Genomic DNA, 25,179 nt, shown 5'->3' on the forward strand with positions numbered 1-25,179 from the left:
TTGATTATAAACACAACAGAAAAATTAAAAATTCCTCAGGCTGGGATGGTATGGCTATCATTTCACGTATTCTAGATTTACTAACTAGGAGGCTTCATAAAGAATCTGGGGTTCACTGAATACTCAAAATATACTTTTTCAAGTTTACAAGCTCTGTTTCAGTCATTTAATTTGCCACAGACCTCGAGCTCTTAAAAAATTGTCTCCATTTGCTATTACTAATAGCAAATTCAAGATAAACTAAGTTTAGGAAAGAATTTACACTATTACCTGTTCTTGTGCATGAAGGCTTCTTAATGATTCAGAACATGGGAGAAAGTTTCCTGTGCCAGAGACCTGTTTCTAAGGAAAATTCCACAACGGTGTCAAAGCATATAAGTGAGGTATAGTATACCTATCTGGCTGATTAGACACTAGCTCAGGTGTACAGGTAGCCATGGAGGTTTGCAGCGTCAACCCACATAAACTGGCAATCCAGTGACTAGTGGGAATGCAGGTGGATTTGCAGCCATGCTAAGACCTGTCCTGCCATGGCTACATCCTCGTTGGCCCTTTGTTCCTTTAAAATGAGCTAGAGCACGTCTCAACACCACTACTGACGTGGCAAAACCATGATGCTGCAGACTGATGCTACCACGGTACAGAGGCCAGCATCGTGTCCTGCTCATGTGTGAGATCCAGCTGGGTGTAATCCTTGCTGCCTATCCTAGAGTACTTTTTATCTTCTCACGCTTTGCAATATGTACCTACTTGCTGTTGCATGTACACATGGTGCTGTAATTAAAATCCTGCTCTGATTTCCAGTATAAACCATACCAATTTAGTAGAAACTTTTCCACTGAAATTACTCCTACAGTTACTACCTACACTTTCTTATGATTCTTTTACTGGAAGTGGAGAGAGATGTTGGTTAATTGTGCTGTATTAGTAAATGTCTTAAGTGTTAAAAATTGTTCACTTAATTTGAAAGACTTTATGATTATCCAAAATCTGGTACAGATTGAACCACTGAAGTAAGAAAAGCGTTTAATATACATAAAATTTTTATGATTGCCTTGCTGGGATTTGTCTATGTTAATGAAATATTTAGAATAACCTTCAGCTCTGGCCCTTACTTTGCAATGTGCTCAGACCGAGCTATTGACCAGCTGAATTCAAGCTGGTTACCCTGGCCTTTAGCAGCATTCCAGAGAACAAATGCCTTCAAGTCTGTGTTCAGAGCTGAGCACTGTTGAGCAAGGTAGGAGGATCCAGCTCCAAATTATTTCTGCCACAAGTGGCATAAAAAAAATGAAGAGTTTGGAAACAGGCAAATTCCAATTTCACTTCCATAAAAGGAAAAACCGGAGCAGGGGACAGAAGAAATCAAAGTTAATGATTAATGGGCAAAGAGTTTTTTGCAAATCATTGCTAATTCTTTCCTGTTCCCATCTCTTGGCAGACTTTAGCAGAACTCTCAAAGAAAGAAAAAATGAAAAGTTTGCAACGTCTTTCATTTTTATTGCTTTCTTGTATCATCGTCTCAGCAAGTACATATGAAGGAAAGAAACAAGGTAATATACTATCAAATATAAATACTGATCATGAACTTTTAAAAAATGTTTATCCTATAAAAATTCAGTAGTATTGACTGTCTGGTCATCAGCATGTTGGGTTTGGGTGCTATGTTCCTTAAAATATGGCATTTATACCTGTCTGTATTTGTTGGAAAATGTAGTTGTTCATAATTACCACAAATATTTCCCAGTGGAAATCCCTACTTGTTGAGACTACAAAAGTAAGGTAATCTGACCTTTAACGAAACTTCTGATGAAGATACTTTTAAAATGTATTAATTTGAAAATATTCACTGAATTGGTAATGTTATAATATTCTTGGGCTAGAAGTATTCTGTGGGATAGATTCAGTCTCCTACTATAAATCAAAATTTCCAGCTATCTGACAGTGTTTAAGCTTTCATTTTCTGAGTTGCCTAATGCAGACTGCCTTTCATCTCAAGTGGAAGAATATCTTTGAGTGAAAGAGATACATCTGCAGTATATTTTGTCAAGCAGTACTGCAAAGGATCTTTATCACTGGCATGGTTTTAAAACAATTTTCTATGCATTTGTGACACTGCACATTATGTCAGTATCTGTGTGACTGCTGAGTAAGACAGCATCAAATAACTGCATTTCTTAAAACCTCTAAGATGTGACAAAGACAATTCCGTGTTTGACTTCATTATTGATGTATACAAAGCAAGCATTAGTTTTTCTTCTCTAACTGCATTTTTAATACTCTAAGTCTGGAGGGGATAAATGTCATTTTCTCCTTGGCTGGAAATAAAGTAAGATATGCTCATTCACGGAAGTATGGCCCCCTACAGCAGCTGTGTTTTGTATTTATGTTAATTTATATTAACAGTTTTAGAAACCATGTCCTATAAAAATGCTTTATATGCAACAGGCATAATGATTTCAATCTACAGGAGGCACAACCACCTTTCTTTGATTCTGCACATTAAATTTCCCCTTGGGTTTAACTTTGAACAATATAAAAACCTTGAATTAAAACACTATGAGAAATTTCAATTAATGCCATAACTTGTCCTGGTTTACCAGACAAAGCCTGCACATCCTTCACAGTCACTGAACCTTAAAAAGCTATTTAGAAACCTTGACCAATTTTGTATTTTTGAGAGAACCTAAAATCAGAGCACTAACTTTAGTTTGAGGCTTCTCACATCATCTTTGCTTGGATCTATTCAGATTCAACTGTGTGGTCAAAGTTTAGTTCCCCATAGATACACAAAGCAGAGAGAGGAAGCCACTGTCCTCCTGTTCTTTCACAGTCACAGGTCCTGCCTCATGCAGCTCATGTTTTCCTACCCCCACGACCTGTGGCACCATTTATAGCAAGGTCAGTCACTTCACTCTCTCCATCCCCCTTTCCCCTCATGACCTAGGATTCCTGTATCATGGACTTCACTTGTTTGCTCATTCTGCAGTTTAAAACCTCAATTGCAGGCCACGAACAACAGGTCACATGTCATATTTGCACTAGCAGATACGCCCAGCTCATAGTGTGTTGAGGCAAGAGACCAATTCAAGAAGCAGAGAAGGTTTATTTCTAAAAATAAAAAAAAAATCTACTTTATTTTCTTCCAGAGGCTACTCACAGCCTAACTAGATCTGCTACAGGGGGTAGTTACAAGGCTAAAGACCCTGGTATTCCATTATGCTGAACTCAGACCTTCATCTCTTGTCAGCTTTAAATCAGTGCAATTCTAATTCCAACTGTCCATTTGCATTAATGTGTATTCCTTGTTATCCTTCTCCAATCCAACCTCAGCCACACCAACTACGGCCAGAAGATAACATGATTTCCAGTTCTCAAAAGCTTGCCTTATTTCTGTAACCATTTGACTTGTCAGCAAAGCTCTACTTGTTCTGTGTGCATTGGCTGCACCTGGCAACCTCAGGGAGTCCTTTTCCTCATTTCACTTCTCAGTAAGGCAGATTCATTTGCCACAATGGCAGATGCAAAAGACAGTAAGGCATTACCTCACACTATGGAAGGGAGCAAAGTGTTTAGCTCTACATAAGAGGCCTTGTAATGCTGTCAAGTGGAGACAGCTTTCAGTGAGCACTGTATCTGTTTTACCTGGATATCCTTCTACCTTGGATCTCATTTGTTCTTGCTTTATCAGGAACTGCAGCACAGAACAGCACAACTGTCAGGAACTGCAAAGCCTCCTCAGGGATGAGTGTCTGGTACATAATTCTAGCACACGCTATTACGTATGAGAGAGCCATTCTCTAAAAGAACAATCACTGTGTAAAGGTCTTACTCATTCATTTGTACCCAGAAAATAAACAACTGCTTCAATTTTTTTTCCATATTATTGTATCCACCTACACAGTAAAAGAAATCACATTACAAAATCAGAACTTATAGGAATTAGGCTGCACCAGGTAAACTTTAGATAAGTGTGTGTAAGTATTTTTGATCAAGTTATGTACAAAAATGTATATTGTAGGTTCTTATTTTACACTTAATTATGTAGAATAAGATGGAGTGCATTACCAAGCAAAGACAACACTGAATTTAAAACACACACAGGGTTATTCTTAAAAACCACAGAGGGTTTCTGAAATGCCATGGTTTTCTTGTACATTTGTACAGCAGGAAAGAAGTTTGGCATTTTTGGCAAAGGTTCATTATCTAAAAGTAGCATCCCAGAACAAGAAATAAGCACCTAAAAATAATATCCCTGAAGTTGAGCCAAGATGATTCTTTCTACAAGCATGTGAAAAATATTTCAACATAAGCTCTTATTTATTTTGATTCTTCTCCTGTAAACATAAAACTAGGTGGGAATATTTTCCATTATTCCACTTCCTTGTGCAGAGCACAGCTATACGGTAGTTGACATGAAAATACATGGTGTTGAGCTAGCACTTCTTACCTGACAGTCTCACAGCTGGCAGTTGAGCTGCACTTTTTTGCCCAAAAGAGAAGGTAACATCTTAGTTGTCATCCAATTCTGCCATGTTTTACGTACTACAGGGCTGTCATCACCTTAGTATTATACATAGGCCATAGGAGTAGATTATGCAGAAATCTGAATAGCTGTTATGTTTTCTTTATTCCCCAAGTGTATTACAGATAAAAGAAACGTTTGGTATAGCATATATATATATATATATATATATATATATATATATATATATAAAAGTCTATATAAAATTCCTCAACCAAATGCAATGTGTGGAGTATACCCTATCAGATCAAAAAGCTACCAAAATAATAATTTCTACCTGAAGCTGAAAACCTATTAGAAACACAAAAAGCATAGAAGATTCCAAATCCATTTAAACTGTAGAGATAGAGAACTAAAGTTAGCCCATAGAAACAAGTCTAAAAATCATTAATATTTCTTATTTACTTCAATGGACTTATTGATCACCTCTGAAGTTTAAATTCACATCACTTCTAGTTAGATCACTTAAAGAGGGATGCAGGAGCTAAATTTTACGACATACCAAAATAATGGTCCAAGAAGTCCTGGAATTTGAAAGTTCAGATACCAGTTACACTAATGATCTATGTTATGATATTATCAGGAAAAGTTCTGCAAAACTATTTGCTGCCATTTTCTGACTGGCTGTGTTCAAGATTTGCATTGCTCTCATGAGTCTCAGAATGCTAGAAAAATTTCTATAATCAAAACCAGTCATTTTTCCTTTTGTCATCTGGAAAAATCTAGGAACATAATTTCAGACATAAATTTTCACTACAAGGTCCAAAATATAACCATAGTTTAACTAACAGAAGGCTCTCTGCTTTTCCCATGAAAAGAGACAATAACAGGAACCTGACTGACAAAGGAGCTATCCATGCATGAAACAACTTTCAATATTTCTGCTAAAGCAAGCGACTGAACATCTTAATGAGGAGCTTAAATTCACCAGTGGATTGCAATTCATTTGACTTGAGCATTACATTCTTCTGACTATTGCTGTCTGAATAGTGCTGACATATGACACTAGAGAAACTTGAACATACAGAATTGTTCTTGGTAATGTGGCACTGCAATCTAACTTCTTAACTGATTGTCTTCCTTTTCCTCGCAAACTAGAGAAGGCTACAGTTATTTCTAAATACATATACACAGTTTTAATGCAAAATAAGTATCAATAAAAACATAACTGCATCAAGCTCTGGGATCCTCAGCACAGGGAAGACGTGGACCTGTTAGAGTGGGTCCAGAGGAGGCCACAAAGATGATCAAAGGGCTGGATCACCTCTCCTATGAAGACAGGCTGAGAGAGTTGGGGTTGTTTAGCCTGGAGAAGGCTCCAGAGAGACCTCATTGCAGCCTTCCAGTATAAGCCCTTAAAAGGGCTTATAAAATGGAGGAAGAGGGACTTTTTATACAGGCAGATAGTGACAGGACAAGGGGCAGTGGTTTTAAACTGAAGGGGTAATTTTACATTAGATAGTGGGAATAAATTCTTTACTCAGAGGGCGGTGATGCACTGGAAGAGGTTGCCTAGTTGAGGATGCCCCATCCCTGCGAGAGTTCAAGACCAGGTTGGATGGGCAGGCCCCTGAGTATCCTGACCTATGAGGGCCATCCCTGACCATGGCAGGAGGGTTGGAACTAGATGATATTTAAGGTTCCTTCCAACACAAACAATTCTGTGACTCATTATTAAAGAGAACATTTTTCTTTTCTTCTTATTTTGTGGTTCACTCTAGGTTTATATTACACATTTCCTTTTAGAAAACCTAGTTATGCCACGTCCATGGGAAGCTTCAGGGTTATTAATAGGGTTGCATCAACAGCAGTGCAACACTGGTGATGTAACTCCTAACACCATATGGTCCCCTTGGGTGGCCTTAGCACAGTGACCTTTTTTCCTATATGTTAGATAGAGTGAAGAGCCCATTTGCTGAAGCTAAGTCAGACTCCTCATACAGCGGAATAGCCTGGCAGCAGGTGGGTGGGCCAGCAGCCACTTCCAAGCAGCATGATTAAGATTTCCTGGCAACATGAGCAATAACTGGCAAAAGAGACAGAAGGGACCATCTATCTGCACATGCCAAGACTGGGTGATAAAGTTCACTTCTTTGGCCATAAGCCAAATGTGAATTATGACTCTTGCAAAAAAAAATGTTTAATGTCTGTGCTCCAAGTTAAAATTACTTCTTTCCCACTTTTTAGCCTTTCTTTTAGAGAAATACACTGGTTTTAAAACTACATTACTATAACAACTTTCTTTCTTGTTCCTTTCAATTTTTAAAAAGTTGTTACAGTTGCTAATATTCTCAGAAAGCATTAACTGCATAGGATTGCACACCCTTCCACATACCCATTACAATCAGCCAACAAAAGCTTTTGCTGGTGGTGAAATGCTTCTAAAACAAGACGGTTGCACAAACAGGAGCTGTTGGCTAAAATTACAGAAATTCTCTGCTTTGCTTGCCCAGTCCAGTAAAATCTATTTGAATCTTTTATCAATAATACTGTTTATATTTGGGCTTCTATTTGGCATCCAGAGTTCCTGGTGTTGCTCCAAGTGCAACAAATGACAAAAAAGAGATCTAGAAATATTGAATATGGGGAAACAAGGTGTTTATATACATAATGCTCTCTGGAATTAAAGCAGCATGTCCTATCTGAAAACCCAAATTTTGACAGAAACTTTTAAAGTTCTGCTGTTTTGAAATATTTGTTCCAAAAAGCATTTTCTAAATTTGTATATTGCTTACAGAGGGAGGAGATGAACCATGGAGGAGATGATGACAGAGCAGGTCCAAGGACAAAAATAAGAACACACATATGTTTGATTTTCCTTTGTGTCTGGAGTTGACAAACTGCCCTAAAATTCTGCTACACTGGCATGTTCTCCCATATCTTAATGCTAACTTTGTAAACCATTATACAGAAACACCACTGGGAGGAAATTTTTCATTTTAAAATCTTGTCTACATTAGATTACTTCTGCTCTACTTTATGCATCTCAGGCTCAAAATAATCTACAGTATCGGACTGAAGAATTTATTTACTCTTTCAAGCACCACTCTTCTCCTTTTCATCAGCAATGGGTCATAAGGGATGTTGGAGGACATAAATTAAAGTTTAACTCCATGTTTGCCAACCTGCATTTCCAAAAGTCATTCTAATTAGAGGTTCTGTCAAATTGAAATGGCAGTGGTGTGCATGTGTTCCTTAGTTGTACTAATAAAAACCAAAACCAAACAAAACCAATCAAAAAACCATATATATATATATATATATATATATATATATATATATAACTATCAAAATACCTTCTGTTTTATTTACCAGGCAAATCACTCTATAATTAATATACTGTCCAGGTAATTGTCATGTCTTGAGACCAAAACTTGTCCAAAACTTATCTTTGACTGGAATTCTATGAGTTATAAAAACACAAATAATTAAATTTTATGGACTTTCTGTCAAAAAAAAAAAAGATGTTAGGAACTTATATTTTTGATTAAAGAGGCTAGTATTTTGGTTTGTTATATTTCCATTTGATTTTTTTTTTTCTGTTGTGGTGAAATAGTACTGCTAGTTTTCATATTTATGTCACTTGTACTTTTGACTTAGGATGACGGTACGAATGCCTTCCAGGTTTGCTTTTAAGGATCTGACACTGGGAAAAGAAGGGACATGGCAGAAATTCTGATTTTCTTTTTAAGGAAGAAATGTTTGGGCAATTTTTATTCACTACAAAAAAAATATTTTGAATGGTACTATCCAGGCAATGCTTTCACCAGAGAGCTTACAATCTTCCAAAAAAAATTTTAAGTTTAATTATTTGTAAGAATGCTGGATACTATTTAAAACCCTTATCATTTTTTTCAGAAAGACCTGAAAGCTACTGCATTTCTGAAACTGATTACTATTTACTGAAGCAGAACACTACTTTCAGTGCCTGAACTGTGAGGAAGAAATAACAATATGAATTAGCAGTGCTCTTAGGACATATGGAAATGGCTTAACCTCCAGTTTATTGTGCCAAATACATGTTCTGTAAACTATTCATCTTTCTTACTGGATTAAATTATGTAAAAATGCCCCAAAACCTTTTACAGGTATTGAATCAAGTCCTTAGTATCTACTAGAACTCCTTTTTAATGTCTCGTCCTAGACTCCAGTCCCTATTAATGCTTCAATATCCCTCTTCTGTGATTCACTAGAGGCAGTACCTTTATGACCTTTCAAATATCTGAACAATTTCATAACTGATCCTGACTAAAATAGCTTGTCTATGACAACACATAAATTACCACCTATACCACAGGGCTTAGCTAAACTACAAGGAAACCTGACAGCCCTAATTGCATTTAATGTGTTTATGCAAATGAGAGTAAACTGGATGAAGCATGACCCAGAGCAGAGGTTCACCCTCAAGAACAAGACTTTCAGAGACTATACTTGTGCAGGACTCTCCAAATCTGCTTTTCAAGTTAAGGACCAACTGCAACCAGGAGACAAATGGAGTTTTCTCTGACACTTGAAAATAACTCCAAAGCAGTTTTTGTATATTTTCAAGAAACAGAGCAAATGGAGGGAACTGTGACTAGATTATAGTTAATTCTCTGGCCTGGTTTTCTGTAAGTACAAAAATGAGCAGAGTGGACTGTAGAATTAGAGTCTAGACCTAAAAGAAAGAAAGAAGGAAACTCAGAATATTCAAATATAAAAAATTCAGCTACCAGCGTAAAGCATTAGTGAATGGATCTCTGCAGAACTAGAAACTACATAGAAAACCAGCTGGCACATCATTTGAAAATCTACTGTGCTCTCTATCCATCATGCTTACCTTCTGCTTACCCAGGAATAGAAATTAGAGCTTGTTCTTTTAAATGGGGACAGTTTCTTTGTAGGAACATCATAAATCATTGTTTTCTTAGTAGATGACATCAAACAGTCATGAAAGCTGAGGTACTAACGAGGTGTTTTTATCAGAAATCCTTATCCATAGCTTACCCAATAAAGCTCTGAAAATGTTCCTACACTAAACATTTCAGTGTGCAGTGCTGGAGTTACTCTTCTGGTTTTCATTGACCACTACAAAGTAATTCAGCCATCTCTACTCCAACTGGGCAGTGAGTGCCTCATTATCCCCAGGCACCATGGCTGACTGCAGGGCTCTGCAATGGAACAGTGAGAGCAGCCGGGCCTTCAGCTGACCTGTACTTACTCCTCTCTGGGGCACACCAAGGTCGGCAGAGACAAAAGAAACCTGAAAGCATTCCTCTAGCCAATAAGGTAACAGCATTTCAAACACAGTGAAATACACAGAGAAGGTGTGCTAAACATGAGATTTTGCTTACTACACTTCAGCCTCCATTCTACACCAGGACAGCATGTCCCACAGAGCGTTGCGAGGTTTCCACATGTTTCTTAGTGCACAGATACCTTTAGGATTCACTTTTTCCGAAAACTTAAAGTGCCTTTCCTCTCTGCCAGAACTCTACCTCCATCCCAAGAGCAATTTCCACACTATTTCCTGGAGAAAGGAGTTCAGCACGATCCTGATGCATGCCATTAAATAGCCTTAGTCTCCTTCCACATGCCCTGTGACCATAATGAGATCTTTTACTTTAATATGTTAATTTAAAGGAACTGTAACTTATGTAAGAAACATCAGCCAAGAAATGTGTCCCTCAGCACCTTCTGGCTTGGTAGTGTCAGTGTCACCCTAAAGAAAGCAATGGAGATTTGGAATTGGAGCAAACTTAGAGCCTTTGATCCAGCTCCCAGAGGAGACACTTGTGCTGCTTACTGTTTAATCTCCCTAAATCGTAGCTCACAGGAAGTGGCAATGGGAAGGGCTGCTGAATACATTGTGTTCTATCTGGAATTTTAGGTAACAGAAATTAGCACAACTACCACTGAGATTCTGGAATTTTAGTAAATTCATAGGATTTACACTTTGAATTTGGATTTCTCTTATGATCCCATGCCCCTTTCTATCTTTCTATTCTAGATTATGAAGATTGTGTATATTCATTAAAAATGTTCAATTTTACAAAACATTAAGTGCTAGTCAATTAATTCCATTGATGATAACTGCTTGGCCTTAAGATGTCTCTTGCTATTCATTTAAATGAAATGTTACTCCCCTGAATACCATCAAAGAGCTGATATTTATGGGCCTACCAAAAATATTTAAATTATTAGTTATTTTCAATCTATGAAGTATCAATGCTAGTTCTTAAACTGGCTTTAAAAAAAAATCACTTTGGATACTTTAAATATGATAATCCTGATGTGCAGAAGGGAACCAAATTCTCAGGCATCTGCTCAGGGACTGGGTACTCTGAGATGAGAAGGATGTCTCACAACACAGGCATCAGAGCAGCATTTAGCACCCTGCAAACCCAGCACTTCATTGCTTCTGATCTCCCTTTTAGACATTCTGGACCAAGTCCAGAGCAATCCAAACAAATGAATCTTGGGTCTTTAACAAGTTATTGAAGGATCTTTTACAGCTTGTCCGTAATCTACTTTAAGTCACAATTCAGCTACTGGCTACCTGTATTTCTGTTTTTCAAAGTAAACACAGCCACACAACTTAACTGTTGTAGTACAGAACACTCCAGATTCCTAGAATTTCCAGATGGAAGACTGCTTGTTTCAGATACCCCTTCATTTCATTAAAACATTGTAGCTTTCCCCATGGACTTTCTGTGAGCTGATACCGCCTTGGTATTTCTACATTGATTGTATATTGCACACTCTGGGAGGGTGTGGGTAGTTGGAAAATGCAGTTAACCAATACTTTCCCTCTTGCTGTGCAGCAAGTTAGTCCCTCAATACACAACTGTGATCCTGAGTAAGCTTAATTGACTGTAATAAGGCAATCAAATGTGAATATTTTTTGCTCTTCGATTTCTAGAATGCTCTTTAACAGTGTAACCAAAATGAGACAAAAGACATTCTGCACCTGTGCAGCTCTGGGGAAAAGCAAGGCCTCAAATACTTGATTTTTTTTGAGCTTTGTACCTCACCTGTGTCCAGTGATGGCAGACATCTTAATGTAAAGGGAAGGACTGTAGTTCATGACACACTTGGTGACATTGACAACTTAAGAAGCCCTTGCTTCTGGCCACTGCTGCATGTACTTCATAAGGCTCTCCACTGTGCCAGTACAGTTCCCTGGAGTCATACAATAATTCTACAGTCTCTCTTGCCAATCAAGCTTGGAAACTGATCCAGTTGAAAAACAATCCTATTTTTTCTTGGTCATCCTACTTTTTATCTGGATAAGCTCCCTGATCTTGTTCACTCTGCAACTAAGTGACCAGTTGTGCTGGGACAATGGGACTACAGGAGGTCAGAAGTGAGTGGGTGGCAGCAAGATAGGGAAGAAGTCTGCTTAGAGTTGCTTGGGCAGCACTGAAGCCAAATGTCTAGTTAGGAGCTAAACACTGAGTCAAATTTTTTTAAACTTTAAATTTTTATCCTCAGTTTAAAAAATAAATAAATCTGCTACCTTACCAAGGTTTCCATCATCCAATTAAGCCTCTATTAGCATTTTAAAGATCCTTTTCTCTCATCTATTTTGACTGATTGTCAAAAATCACTTTAGCAAAAGAAAGGGAAGTCAGAAAAACCCCTAATTTATCATTCCAGCTCATAAAGTATTGTAATTCATTTCTCTGGCTAGTGTAAATAAAATTTGTATTAGAAAGGTCCAGGGCAATACCCTTGAAAACACAATTGTTTTCTGCATCATCAGCAACCTATTATCCAGATGAAATGAAAATTTCATACTTTGGAGCTTTTTATGTACTTGCTCAAATTATAGCTTTCATTTTCCTCAGACCCTCCATACATATTTCAGCATAGTAACCATGGAAAAAGTACCAAAATTAGAGAGACAAAGTTTAATTTTGAATAATCCAATTCCTAATCTAATGCTTTTCCTATTACTAATTCTTGATTTAATAAGGCTATTTTGCCTACAAGAGAAATCCCTTTAATGATGGAATTCTGGTATAGTATTTTTGGGAGGTTTTTTTGCCTTTTTTTCCTCTTGATTCCCCAACACCACCCACTTATTTTTCATTCACACACAAGCACCCACCTGCTAATTGTGTGTGATCACTAAACACAGAAACATGTAGGCATGAGCATCCCTAATCAGACGTACACGGAAACAAAATCTCTATCCTTCAAGGACAGGGCAATTTCTGTCAGGCATTTTAAAGCCAAGGCAGGTCACTGAAGTTATTATTAGCACTAATTAGAACTCCCACAAGCTGTTGAATTCTTCACCTGCAGCCAAAGGGCACTCAATATGGTGCAGAATTTGCTAACATCTTTGGAGGAATCAGAGAACTCACTCCTCTTTAGAAACACGGGACTGCTGTATTGCATGTGAATAGGCCTTAGATAAAATTCTATCTGATCCATGTACCAAATGATCTACAGAAGCAGAGATACGATGAAACTGTTCCAAAACAAAGGAATTCTACAAATGTCTAAACAGACTCTTTGTCAGAAAAGGAAGGCATCTGGTTTTACTTAATATAGTGGTGCTATATTTTATCTTTCTACCAGGTTACCAACAATTCATACCCCACCTCAGTTACAGTGATGTTCTTTTAAGTTAGTGTTTTATGTAGGACTTTGAAGACAAGTCTGTATGAAAACTGAATTTTTGCCCTCAAGCAGCCTCCCTCAAGAATTAGAGAGATCTGAAATGAATCACTGAGCTCCAAATATAACACTGGTTCTAATTGTGATAGTGGGTAAGAAGTGATGAAAGCCCAGCGAGCCATCACTTTTGTATGTTAGGCACATTTCTAACAGTGTCATAACAGGGAAGCCTGGCAATAGCTCTCATTAGTCAAAAGCACTGCTTCAGAGCAGTTGAAGGATTTATTTGAAAGAGGGGAGAAAGAAATGTGTTAAAATCAGCTATTTTTGGTGTATGAGATAACAGACAGTATGACCTTTAGAGATAAATTTTCTACAAAGAAAAGCAAAATTGTAGCAGGAGTCAAAAGAATAACATATAATCCAAAATAAAACCAGCAAATATTTGTTATAGAACTTGCTATGTGGGAACATAAAGGATTCACCTCCAACACCAAGTTACTATCCTCTATGGCAAGAAGTTGGAAACAATTGGAAGCCTTAAAAAACAATACACAAGATGTGCCTCCAACTACCATTCCTTTCAAAGTGAAAAGCAGAGAGTGAGAAACACATAACAAACACTGCTTTAGAAAAAATCCAAGGCCCAGCTCAGTACAGATAGACAAGTGGCAGCTCTTCATTAGCTGGACATGCAACCCACCAGCTGAAAGCTGACAACCTCACCCAAACTGGGGCCTGACTGTGTCACTCTGAGCTGTGTTCAAGTTTGTGTCTGTCACAGAGGCTGCAGTTTCCCCACCAGCTCCACTTGGCAATGCACTTTCCCACTGTACACATCTTCATACAGCCAAGTGTCAGCTCACGGAGCTGGGAATAAGGCCCTAGGATATGCATCAGTCCGTCCCACGTGACACAACACATCACCTTTGTGGCTGCAGTGGTCAGCCAGCCCCTTTCGATTTTATACCACCCTTAAAGTAGCACTCAATATTTTAACGAACAACTCCCCAACTCTGAAGCACCAGTAGCATCAAAGGTCACAATTTTAGCATGATCAGTATTATTACCTCTGCTTTAAATTAGACACCAAAAAACCTCTGAGCCTCTGGGTACTATGAGAGTATTCAGTGTGAGGACTGGAATCCTTCTTTTTAGCCTCCTGGCTCCATTCTTGAACCATTGCTTTGTCACACCAAAGGCAGCAATGTATTTCCTCTAAAACTAATATACAAATAGCATAAAAATTCTGGCCTGCATTTGCTCAGTGATAGTACATTATGAAGATGAATCAAGGTCGCTCCTTTTTTATTTGTGTATTCCACTTTTTGAAATGGAAGTGCCACAAACTGAGACATGACACTTGCTGACAACAGAGTCTCAGTCTTTTTTCACAGTTTTCAACAATGCACATTTGTAGCATTTTCATTATTTAGACACTTGATTTCCTGACTCCAGGGCACAGCTAACAAGGTGTATTTCTGGGAATGCATAAATGAAGTGATCTATTTATTTTAGTATCATGCCAGCAGCTGAAGGGTGAAATAATTGCCTGGAAGTGCATTGAGTTGTTTCATTCTGGTAAACTAATTAGGATAATGGGAATTCTGGAAGTAAATCTCTGGACATCTGACTAGAATCAAGCCTTTTAAACACTATGACAGAAATTAATGTCAAATGTATCAGGACCGCTTTCCCTCACAGAGACAAACCTCTCTACAGAAACAAGCATTACTAACTCATAATTAACTCTCAGAAAGGAAAAGAGAAGAATTTTCTAACTCATTGTGATAATTCTAACCCAGTTGGCTCATTGACAAATCATTTATAAGGTTACAAAGTTAAGTAAAAGTTGCCAGGCACTGATAGCATTACAGGGTCCTGGGATGCCTTGGATATACATGCAGAGATTCTCTTCACCAAATAAACAGGAGCTGGATACACTTAAAGAATGAGGGCAGTGCTTATTTTAGGAGACATTATATATGGTTTTCAGCTTGCTTCAACAAAAAAATTATGCAAAATTAGAGAACTGAAAACAAAAATCTCTCTTTTTGCTGTTGTGACATGAAGGATTGTGATTCTGGTATCTCAGGACTAGAAGGCATGTGTACCACCCTGCTCACTGAAGAACTTTCAAATGAAAATAACCAAATGTACAATGCGTATTTATGAGCAACCAAACTCAGCTGTGTATGAGCACTGGTAAGTGTTTCGCTCACAATTTCAGCTATTAAGGATTATTCACTTTAAATCACTTTCACTAAGTTAAGAGACCCATGTATTGCTGTTGTATCTTTGAACTTTTTCCATACCTTTTAGCATATATCAATTCAAATGTTTAAGGCGTTAAATATATTTTAGAACAACAGCTGTTATCTCAGAGGAGGAATTTGACCCTGTAAGAATCTGCTTTGGCACACTTTGGTGTTTGCCTGACATTTCCAGGCAGCCAGTACATCTCCTGGTGAACTGGGAGGGTCAGCATAGTAAAGGCTACAGGAAAAAACAGGGGATTATGAAGTACATAGAAAACAAACAATTAAAGAATTTCAGACTTTGCTTTTCACACTTAATCTCTAATTTCAAGATATATAACCAGCTTGTCTTCTTTATCACCTATGCAAAAGGGAGGAAAACAATGCTGAGGTAGCCATGTTTAAAATAATGCTTTTAAAATCTCTCTCCTATATCAGAAGAGTACAATCTTAACTGCTCTTAGCGACATTTTCTGTTAGAAAAATTGGTTTTCCCTTTTCATCAGCATTGACACACATTGTAATCTACTGTGCATCAGTTACATATCAGCCACCACACAAAAGAAATTACACTGATCATTATCCACTCATCATGGAATAAGATGGTAAACAGGATTCTAAAGGACAAGAATTGTTTGCAGTTTCCACTGTTACTAAACCCAAATGTTCCAATTCCTTACTTTTTGAACCAAAAATAGTATTTCTTTCTGATACTTTCAGTTTCTCTATTAGGAGTTATACAAAACCAAAATGCTTCATAAATTACAACAATCTTTTCTTAACAAGGTATCTTTCCACAGTCAGGAGAAAAGTGTTCAAGAGCAGCAGATAAAATTTTACGTAAAAGCCTACATTCATCATCCTTATGTGACCACTCTGGTTTTCTGGATCTGCTCAAGCCCAGTGGTTTTTGGCAGTTTGCTCCATTCCATAAAAATCACATGTAATCTAAACTTCAGTCACTTCACCATTTCTATCAAGTTTGTTCCCAGGAAGGAAATAATCCCATCAGAGGAAAGTGACAAAAAGAGATTCGTTCAAGAGATTTAAATTAAATTTAGGTGTTTTGTAAAATACAGGCATTCCCCACAATCTCCAGTCCTGAATAGTAAGAAAGCAGAAAGACAATTCTTGAACATATTAGTACATGAAGATTAAGCTCCTGAAAACAAGCTATGCTCTTGACATCCCAACCAAGTTCTTAAATGATACAATTCCCTGAGAAGTTTCTTGCCTTGTGAAGTAGTCAGATAAAATATTCATGTTCTCAAATAGAACTGCAAATAAAGAATAACTAAAGGCAGGCTGTCAATGCTGCTTGCAATACGGTAGCAAAATACGAATGAAGGTAATAGAAAATGGCATGCCAACAAGGGAATTTGAAAGCAATGAAAGAGATTTATTTCCTTCTCTTTTTTTACTTCTTCACTGGGTTTAAAACTAATTTTTATTAAATATCTCACTTGAAACTGAAAATAAGTTCCCAAAATCTGATAAGCAAGAAAAAGGCCCCAATATTCAATTAATAAAAGAACATTTTCTTTCCGCTTTGGTGCACACTCCAATGCAGTATTGTGACCAAATATGAAAACAGAACAAAGAATTTCATATGTAATCCATGGTGTCCCTCAGCTTCCAAGAGAGTATGAATTTAAATACTAAAAGAATATGGTGTATAAGAAAGACAGCAGAAGTGTGTTTTATTTAATCTATTTTTTCTTCTTTAAAATATTTTGTGTTTGCTCCAACTCCTATTTCTTCTTCACTAGTAGCTATTAATCCTGCTATAGATTATAATTATATCATTCATCACATTTAGATCATGTCACTGCAAGATGTCCTACAGTGCAATAAGAGCAGGTAGCAGTGAGACATTTGGTGTTAAACACCAAAATGAGCCCATAGAGGTCTCTGTGGGAGGGGAGTGGTGGGGATCACTCTGGACTGGCTCTACTCTCATTCTGGGGATGAGGATCCATGGGAAGCTGGAGCATATTAGCTACACACCAAAAGCACAGGCTTTGGTTGGATTACGCTGTAAGGAGCCTGCTTTGTGTGCCCAGATCACTCCCCAGTACAAACCAAAGCATGGTGAGATCAGGGGGTTGCTTTAAAAGTGCACTCTCGGCGAGTTCACTCATCCTGGTGCTGAACGAAAACCTTTCGTAGCTGCATCTCACTTGTACTTCCATTTATGTCTCAGTTCTCCTCTCATGGCATAGACAAACTGTTTGCCCAGGCACCTTCTCTAATCATCTAATTGGATTGAGAACATAAGAATAAGGCTTATGTTTCCAATTATGAGGAATTAGTAAATCATGGGTCTTGGAATGGAAATTGAAATAATACGATTAAATTCAGATAATAATTTTATTTCCAGATATATTTTCACTCAAAAGCAACTTTAAAAGGTCTCATTACTAAGATGAATGGCTAACAGCCAGGCTGAGCAGGACTTCTATTTTTAAAAACCCGATATGTCAAATCTACATCATTTTGTTCTTTTTTTCAACGTTGTTTACAATATCTAAACAAATTTTACACTGTGTCTGAAACATAACAAGCAGCAAGTAATTGGATACAATACTTTACAGTTACATAGCACTGTGAGATTTTGTGAGAAATTATCATTAACAGAAAAACCTTTTTTTCTAAACCAATAATTTGTACAGTTTGTTTCCTTATTCTTCCCCATGGTGGTATGTCTGGAAAAATTTTTATAAAGAATCCCCTTCATCTCCTTGAAGGTAAAATTTTGTTTGAGGAAATGTAGCATTACCTCAGAAGCAGAGATCTCACAAAACTGAATGGTTTCACATTGACTCCATCTCTTTGCTACTGCTTGTTCCCACAGTGTCCCTCCACCAGGCACGGCTCCCATTGCAGCTTGCATTGCAAAACCTTCCTGCTCTGAACCACAAACCAGCCAACAGATTCCTGTGAGCCACCCCCATTGATGGATGCACTTTACTTTCCAGGGAGGCTACTTATGACACTTCTGATTTAAAAAAAACCACCACCACCAAAAAACAACAACAACAAAAAGGAGATGGGAGGAGATAAAAGCTGCACATTAATAATGAGATCACTTGATTGCTGCTGGCAGACAGCTCTGTGTCTGCTTCCTGCCACACAGGCTCTCTCCTATCATTGCCTGTCATTGTGAGGCTGGAGAATACCTGGTGCCAGAGAAAGATTGAGACAAAATCTCCACAGTGGGGATTTAGACTCCTTTAAAATAACTTTGAAACATGGCCATATCCCTAAAAATCTATCTTTGATTTATTTTATAATTAGCTCAATTCTTCCCAAATCTATTTATAAATTCCTTCATCTTATGCACACTGAGTATCTTGCTAACAACATTTTATTTTTAGAAGATTCCTTTGCCTGACAATTTTGCAGACTCTACTCAACCAGTCTCCTGATAAATTCAAATTAAAAACTTGATAATTAAATACGGAGAAGTATTTCATTCTGTCATAAGGGTTGCCTGTCTGAAGCATCAGAAGCTGTTATAAAGAGACTGGTTTGCCTCCATAGCAAAAAAAAAAAACCAAAAAAAAAACCAACCAAGCCTGTCTGAGTTCAAGAAGCATTTGGACAATGCTCTCAGGCACATGGATCCTTGGACTCAATGATCCTGATGGGTCCCTTCCAACTCAGCATATTCTGTGATTCTATGAAGCTTGTCTGCTTTAATTAATCTGTTGCAAGATAGCTTTTAGAGGAAGGCCCAGCCACCTAGGCAAATTACAGGCATCCTCCATAAGGTTTGGAGTTTGAAGAGATGTTTATTCTCCCATTTTTCACTACCATTGACTCAGATTCCAGCTCCCTTGCTTCTTTGGCCAAGGTGTTATTTTCCCCTCCACCACCGAGACTATGGGCCTCAGCTAACAGTTCCTGTGCTGTGTGTCAAACTGCCCCGTGTACTAACATGTTTTGTTCACAATTTTTAGAATTTGCAGTTAGATTAAAAGACAAACAGAACAATACAAATAGAGAATCCTCCAAACAAACTCCTTATTTGTTGAGCAATAGTTTTATCAGAGATCCCTTAAGTCGCTTAAAGCTTGTCTCTGTCTCCAAACTTCATGTTTCTTTCTCCATAAGATAGTCTGCTTTTCTTTTCAATACAGTCTGCACAATCCTACTGAAAGTTAACTTCATATTCAAACTGGCAAAAGGTCAGGTATTTTGTCCTCTCTGAATACTGCTTTTATCTGGTAGGTCTATGAGTCAGCAGCTTCTTTCTTAAATACTCACTTCTAGCATCACATGCACAACCACTACAGCCTCTTGTTCAAACAAAGATGTTCAGAGAACATGCCCTGGGCACATCTAGTCCCAAACTAATACAGCAGCAGCAGGATTTAAACTCATAAAGGCTCTTATGAATATCTCAAAGCGACACTGCCTTTTAATTTCTGCCTCCAGACAGAGTTATCTTTCCAAGCTGCACAGAGCAAAGCACAGCACCAGTTAAATCACAAGCCTTGTAGGAGTGGGAAGAAAGGAGGAGGCCCAGGACTGCTGCTGTATTGGAATCTGTATGTTTGCACACCTACACCACATCCATTGTATATGCAAAGTGTGCTGGATTGTCCGGGCATGTTCCCTGCACGCTGGCCAAAGTCTCTGTTTGCTGACACATCCTGCAGAGCCAAGGACAGGATGAAGAAGGCTGACACAACTGTAATCTGTTGCCTGGGAGGTTTAGGGCGCTTCAGTGCCAGGGAGCAGCTCTCTACCCTAGGCTGAAATGCTACAGTAAACTTTGTATGTTTTACTGCCAAACTACATCCAACAGAACATAGCAGCTATCTGACTGAAGGAATAAAGGAATTAGAAGCTCCTTTGGGCTGTGGCTGCTGCTGCCCCACACCTAGCCCTAGGCCATCTCTGCCCTTTGGGATGATTTTGCACTGCAGACACACCATGGAACATGCCTTGTGTCCACAGGAATATATGATCCAAACAGAACTATAGCAAGATTATGACTCAAACAGTTTTTAAGTTTTATTAATAACCTGCTGGAGAAACAGAATGAGGAATCTACGAAGACTTTTCATAGTTTTCCCCATTCAACTTCCATTCCAAACACAGCAGGGACTGGCCTGGGGACTCTTCTTTATTATAGTAGATAATAATATGCATTTAAAAGATGATGAACGAACTACGTACCTGTTTCCACCTGGACTTCAGGATAGCAGAAATATAAATGGGTGATCAGAGCTTCTGACCTCATACAAGGATTGTTTCTTTCAGCTTTATGTCAGGGAGAAAAGAGATAAGTGAATGTGGACTAGAAGTTCATTTTCTCATGGCATGTTTATAGTCCTTCTATTCTCCACTTCTCCTCTAAAAATAAGGAATAATTTAATTCTATCTAGAATTTGAAGGGAAATATTTAAATTACATGTCTTTTCTCTTCCACATATAATTCAGGTATATATTTCAGATAAATAACATTTTATTATCTACATTTGCCAAGACAAGCTGAGCTCAGAGACCTCTATTGGGAATAAGCGAATTACTCTGCATATGTGAAGGAAACAGAGACCATTCTGCAAATCACTGAATAGTCTCTAACAGATAAAGAACAATTAAAACTAAATGTAAAAGTCATGAATTTTTGACAAATTTATTATTAGTTACTTCATTTCCACTTGATTCTAGTTGGAACTGCAAACATACGGAAGCACCATGAGAAATACTGCCCTGACCTTGTGATCTCTCTTGTGATTTCTGGGATGCTTCCAGCATGTTCTGAAGTTCAGTCTGATGTACCAGGAAATACACATAAAATCATTTTGATGTGAAAATTACAGGTCAGTTAAGTGTGTAAGCCTAGCAAAGTTCAGCTGACAGGAGTGGCTGAGGATCTCCTAGGACGGTTTTGTAAAATGAACCACTATGACAGAGGTTGTACAAACAATTGCAAACCTTTTATTTTAGCCAATCATTCTACTTGTCCTGAAGAGTTCTGTTCAGATAGGGTGGCAGCTACAAAATGCATATGGAGCAGAGCCTGTCCCCAAAAATAAGCTTATACCTGTGTAAGAGTATTAGGTTTGTTAATAAAAGCCAAAAAAAATCCCTACTTCCATTCCCAAAAAGCCCTTGTCCAGGATTAGGGAAATTGTAAAGCTGCTAATAAAAGAAGCAATAAAGCTGAAAGACTAAGAACTATGCTTAGGACAAAATGAACATCCATTTTAAGGAATAATTCTCCCTGTATTTCAACAAATGTAACCCAAAAGTGGCTACAATACAGGGCACTACCTGTACAGCACCACAAAAATTAGAGTAAGTGCTGCATAAAGTTAAAATTAAGAATACTTAGAATATCAGCACTGTCATTACATAGAAGCATAATTACAGCTAATTACCTTAAAGGTTAGGAAAGGACCTGTGCAAAATAAAGGAAGCTCTTTCTTCTATTAATGGAAGGTTTGGCTAATAGATTTGTCAGGTCCAGGTAGAAGAACACGTATTTCTCTTTTAAAAAGTAACATGCCCTTTATGTGAATCTATAGCAGAAAATTATGGGAGTTATTAAAATCACTGTAGAGGGGTAATAGATGGTTCTAATTCAAAATGAACTGAGTAAAGTGTGACTTTTGCTGCTTGCAATGGCAGTTGTTTAGTCTAGGCAGTCTCCCATAAATCTGAACAAAACCCATGACTCTGCTGCAAAACAAAATGAATAAGAAAGGCAACAAATAGCTTCACTTTCATTTCTAACAACCAAGCCAGCCCCCACGAAAAACTTGTGATGTATCTCCAGCTGATAGATACAGGGCCTGGGAAGCAATAATGTACACCAGCTATCAACACAGCTGCATATGGATTACCTATTATCAGACATACACTTAAAAAAACTCCAAAAAACCCAAAAAAACCCACAAGAGAATCCAACCACAAAAAAAACCCCAAACCCCCAAACCAACCTCACAAACAGCAAAGTCTGAATCGTCAATTTAATCACTGAATGCATTCACAGCAATGTACCATCAGCAATATTAGACATGATGCCTGGAAAGTGCAGAACAGAGGTAGTTATCCATTGCTGCCAACGACAGTAGACAAATAGTGCCCTACGTTGAATTTGATCATAAATTCTCACTTTCTCTGCATTATCCAGATTGCACCAGGAACACTCAAAATAGGCAGGACAACAATCATAGCATTGAACTAAAATTGGGTTGGAGTGTGCAAGGGGGGTTGTGGGGGGGGGATGTTTTAGGTTTTTTTTCTTTAAAGTTCTCTGACTTTATTTTCATCAATTAGCTCAGTATAAGCTGGGGGTTCCTTTCTATAATTAAATTATCATAAAACATCTTCTGCCACTTTCCACTGGCTTGTCACACACTTGATGGTTGATTGAAGTTATTTATTTTTCTTTCTTTCTTTAGGTTAAGGTAAAGTCACTTTAATTATTAAGGCTCTACGGAATAAATAATTATAGAAATAACTAATTTAGTACGCCCCTAACAGTTTGGCAGAAATACAGTAGCATTTTCATTCACAGGAAAATAAACATAATTTCTCAATTGCTATTGAGAAATATTTACATAAAATTCATAGAAAATCAATAATTCTATAAATCTAATAATTCAAATATTCTATCAATTTGTTTACCATAGCTATAGCTATCAGAAACTCTATCAGGACAAAGTTGGGGATTTTTTAATTTCTAAACCAGAGGTTGGAAAAAAGAGAAGACAGCAGCAACCTTCCCAAGCTAGGTCTCATGTCTGCTGTGTCACATGGCCAAACTCACATGCTCATTCAGTACAAAAAGACTCACTAACCAAGATTTCCCCCAGTATCCTCCAAATCTATTGCCCAGTAGTTTCAGTCTAGTAAGATCTATTTCTTTGATTAATTAGGTTCAAATATATCCTTTTTTTTTCTGCCAGAAATAAATTTTTCAAGTGTCTGGTCAAGCAGTAAAAAAATTATTGCTTGCAACATTCTTTCCTTTTTTTTTTTTAACATTTTATTGATCTTGAACAACAGATTTTCTTAAATTAAACATACTGTGTTAGCTTTTAAAGAGAACAAAATGACACCCGTAACTGCCTGGCTAAAAATCATTCTGTGTTCATTTCTTCTCTCATTACAGAATAGAAAGAAAATAGTTACAGTTATTACAACTGAGATGCATGATGTGCACCTTAGAGAGGAAAATCTCAGCAGCACAGACAAGAGTCTGACGTGCTGTGCCAGGAAATGTGGACGCACAGACCTTTGCCTCTCTGTTATCATTAATTCCCACATTGTCCCAGGTATCAGTATGGATGCACTTTATTCCTCTCCTCGTGGCCATATGAAGAGCACAAGAACAGTGAATGAGTGACAGAGAATATTTCTGCTATCATTATTCCCTGTCAGTAAAGGGCACAAAGCAGTTGTTGCACATTTCCTTAACTAAAAGCTGTGTGTCCAACTGTCCATGCTGGTTTCATTACACTAATGAGCCTTTGATAAGCCCAAGAAAACCATTGCCCTGTGTGGGGTTCATTCAGCAGGATTCATTGGTCTACCAGCAGCCGTGAGGAAATTTGGGGTTCATTAGTATGCTGGTGATGCTCAACTTACTTCCTATTTTTTACCAGAAATGTCATTCTTCAGCCAAGATGCAGACATGAACGAGAACAAACTTGGCTGGAGCTGACTCTGCAGTGGACAAAGGCAGTGCTGGCAGCTGGCACTGAACCATTCACATTATTCCAGCCTAAAAAGCAGTATCCACTCCGAGATCACTGTTTTTATCACTGACCAAGTTAGCAGAGGTGATGATGAATTTGGCTTGGTTTGGTTTTTCAGTGTCAAGTCATGAGGACATTCAGGGAGACTGAAGAGTCTCCAGCTATAGAAAACTTGCTCTGGTGACAGGATGAATGTCCCATGTGCAGCATCACACACAGCTTCTTTCTTGGGAAAATACACGTCAATGTGCTATGTTTGGTTGCTTTGCTATATGACAAGGAAGATCTGAATTGCCTATCTGGGCACGTGGATTTGCTCAGTCCATACAAAACAGCACAATGCAATAACAGGCTGTATTTTCTAAAGCAAATATTAAACACAATGTGTTTTTTAAAAATTAGGATCTGATATGAATGTTTACTGGATATTATCACAGCTTTGAAGGGATGGACCAGAAGGAAAAGGAAATTATGCAATGGACTGGAGAGTGGAGACACGGAAAACAAAATGTTCTGGCAGTGTGTAATATGTTATCACCTTCTGTGACTTAGCCACATAAACTATGACTATTATAGCTTTGTTTTTTTGTAAAAACTTAGCTCTGAGAATTCTAGGTTGAACTCAAATGTAGTGCCAAATAACAAGGCTGATAAATTCACCTACTTGGTGCTCCAGGCATGACATGCAGAGGGAAATAATTCTGTTTATCTGTGTAACCTTCTGACTGTACTCCCAGGCTGGTCACTAGAGATGAACCAAATGATGGCTTAGAGATGAAAGAAAGCCTTGGGGATAGTTATAGAGCTTTCTGTTGTTTAAAAAAAGTGAACAATTAGAAATTATTTCTGGCCACAGAAATTTGAAAATTTGATACTACTGCTTGCTAGAAGACGACAATAAAATGCATGGGTTCTGTCTATTTATAGCTAATTTCTGTATATTTATACTACAGTGAAAAAAATTATAATGTCCACAGTAGAACTGAGTGAGCATTACATACAAACCAATATACCTGATCTCCATTTTGAAAGTGTAAGGAATGAAGAATAAATACCAGTAAGGCAGTTT

At 37.7% G+C, this 25,179-nt stretch overlaps 1 protein-coding gene across 4 annotated transcripts in view; it reads left to right on the plus strand.

Annotated features, from left to right (window-relative positions):
• Positions 1 to 1,396: 1,396 nt before the first annotated feature.
• LIPC (lipase C, hepatic type) overlaps positions 1,397 to 25,179 on the plus strand; it is a 51,931-nt gene continuing 28,148 nt past the window's right edge. For 2 of the 4 annotated variants that reach the window (XM_032123366.1, XM_032123368.1), the window contains exons 1-2: positions 1,419 to 1,553; positions 23,525 to 23,687. In XM_032123366.1, coding sequence (XP_031979257.1) covers positions 1,536 to 1,553; positions 23,525 to 23,687 — 181 coding nt within the window. In that variant the 5' untranslated portion in view covers positions 1,419 to 1,535. Of the gene's footprint in view, positions 1,554 to 15,205; positions 15,338 to 23,524; positions 23,688 to 25,179 lie in introns of all 4 variants that reach the window. The other 2 variants (XM_032123369.1, XM_032123367.1) reach the window with 2 other exon arrangements.

This window comes from Corvus moneduloides, chromosome 13 (assembly GCF_009650955.1).
Source record: "Corvus moneduloides isolate bCorMon1 chromosome 13, bCorMon1.pri, whole genome shotgun sequence".
Taxonomy (NCBI): domain Eukaryota; kingdom Metazoa; phylum Chordata; class Aves; order Passeriformes; family Corvidae; genus Corvus; species Corvus moneduloides.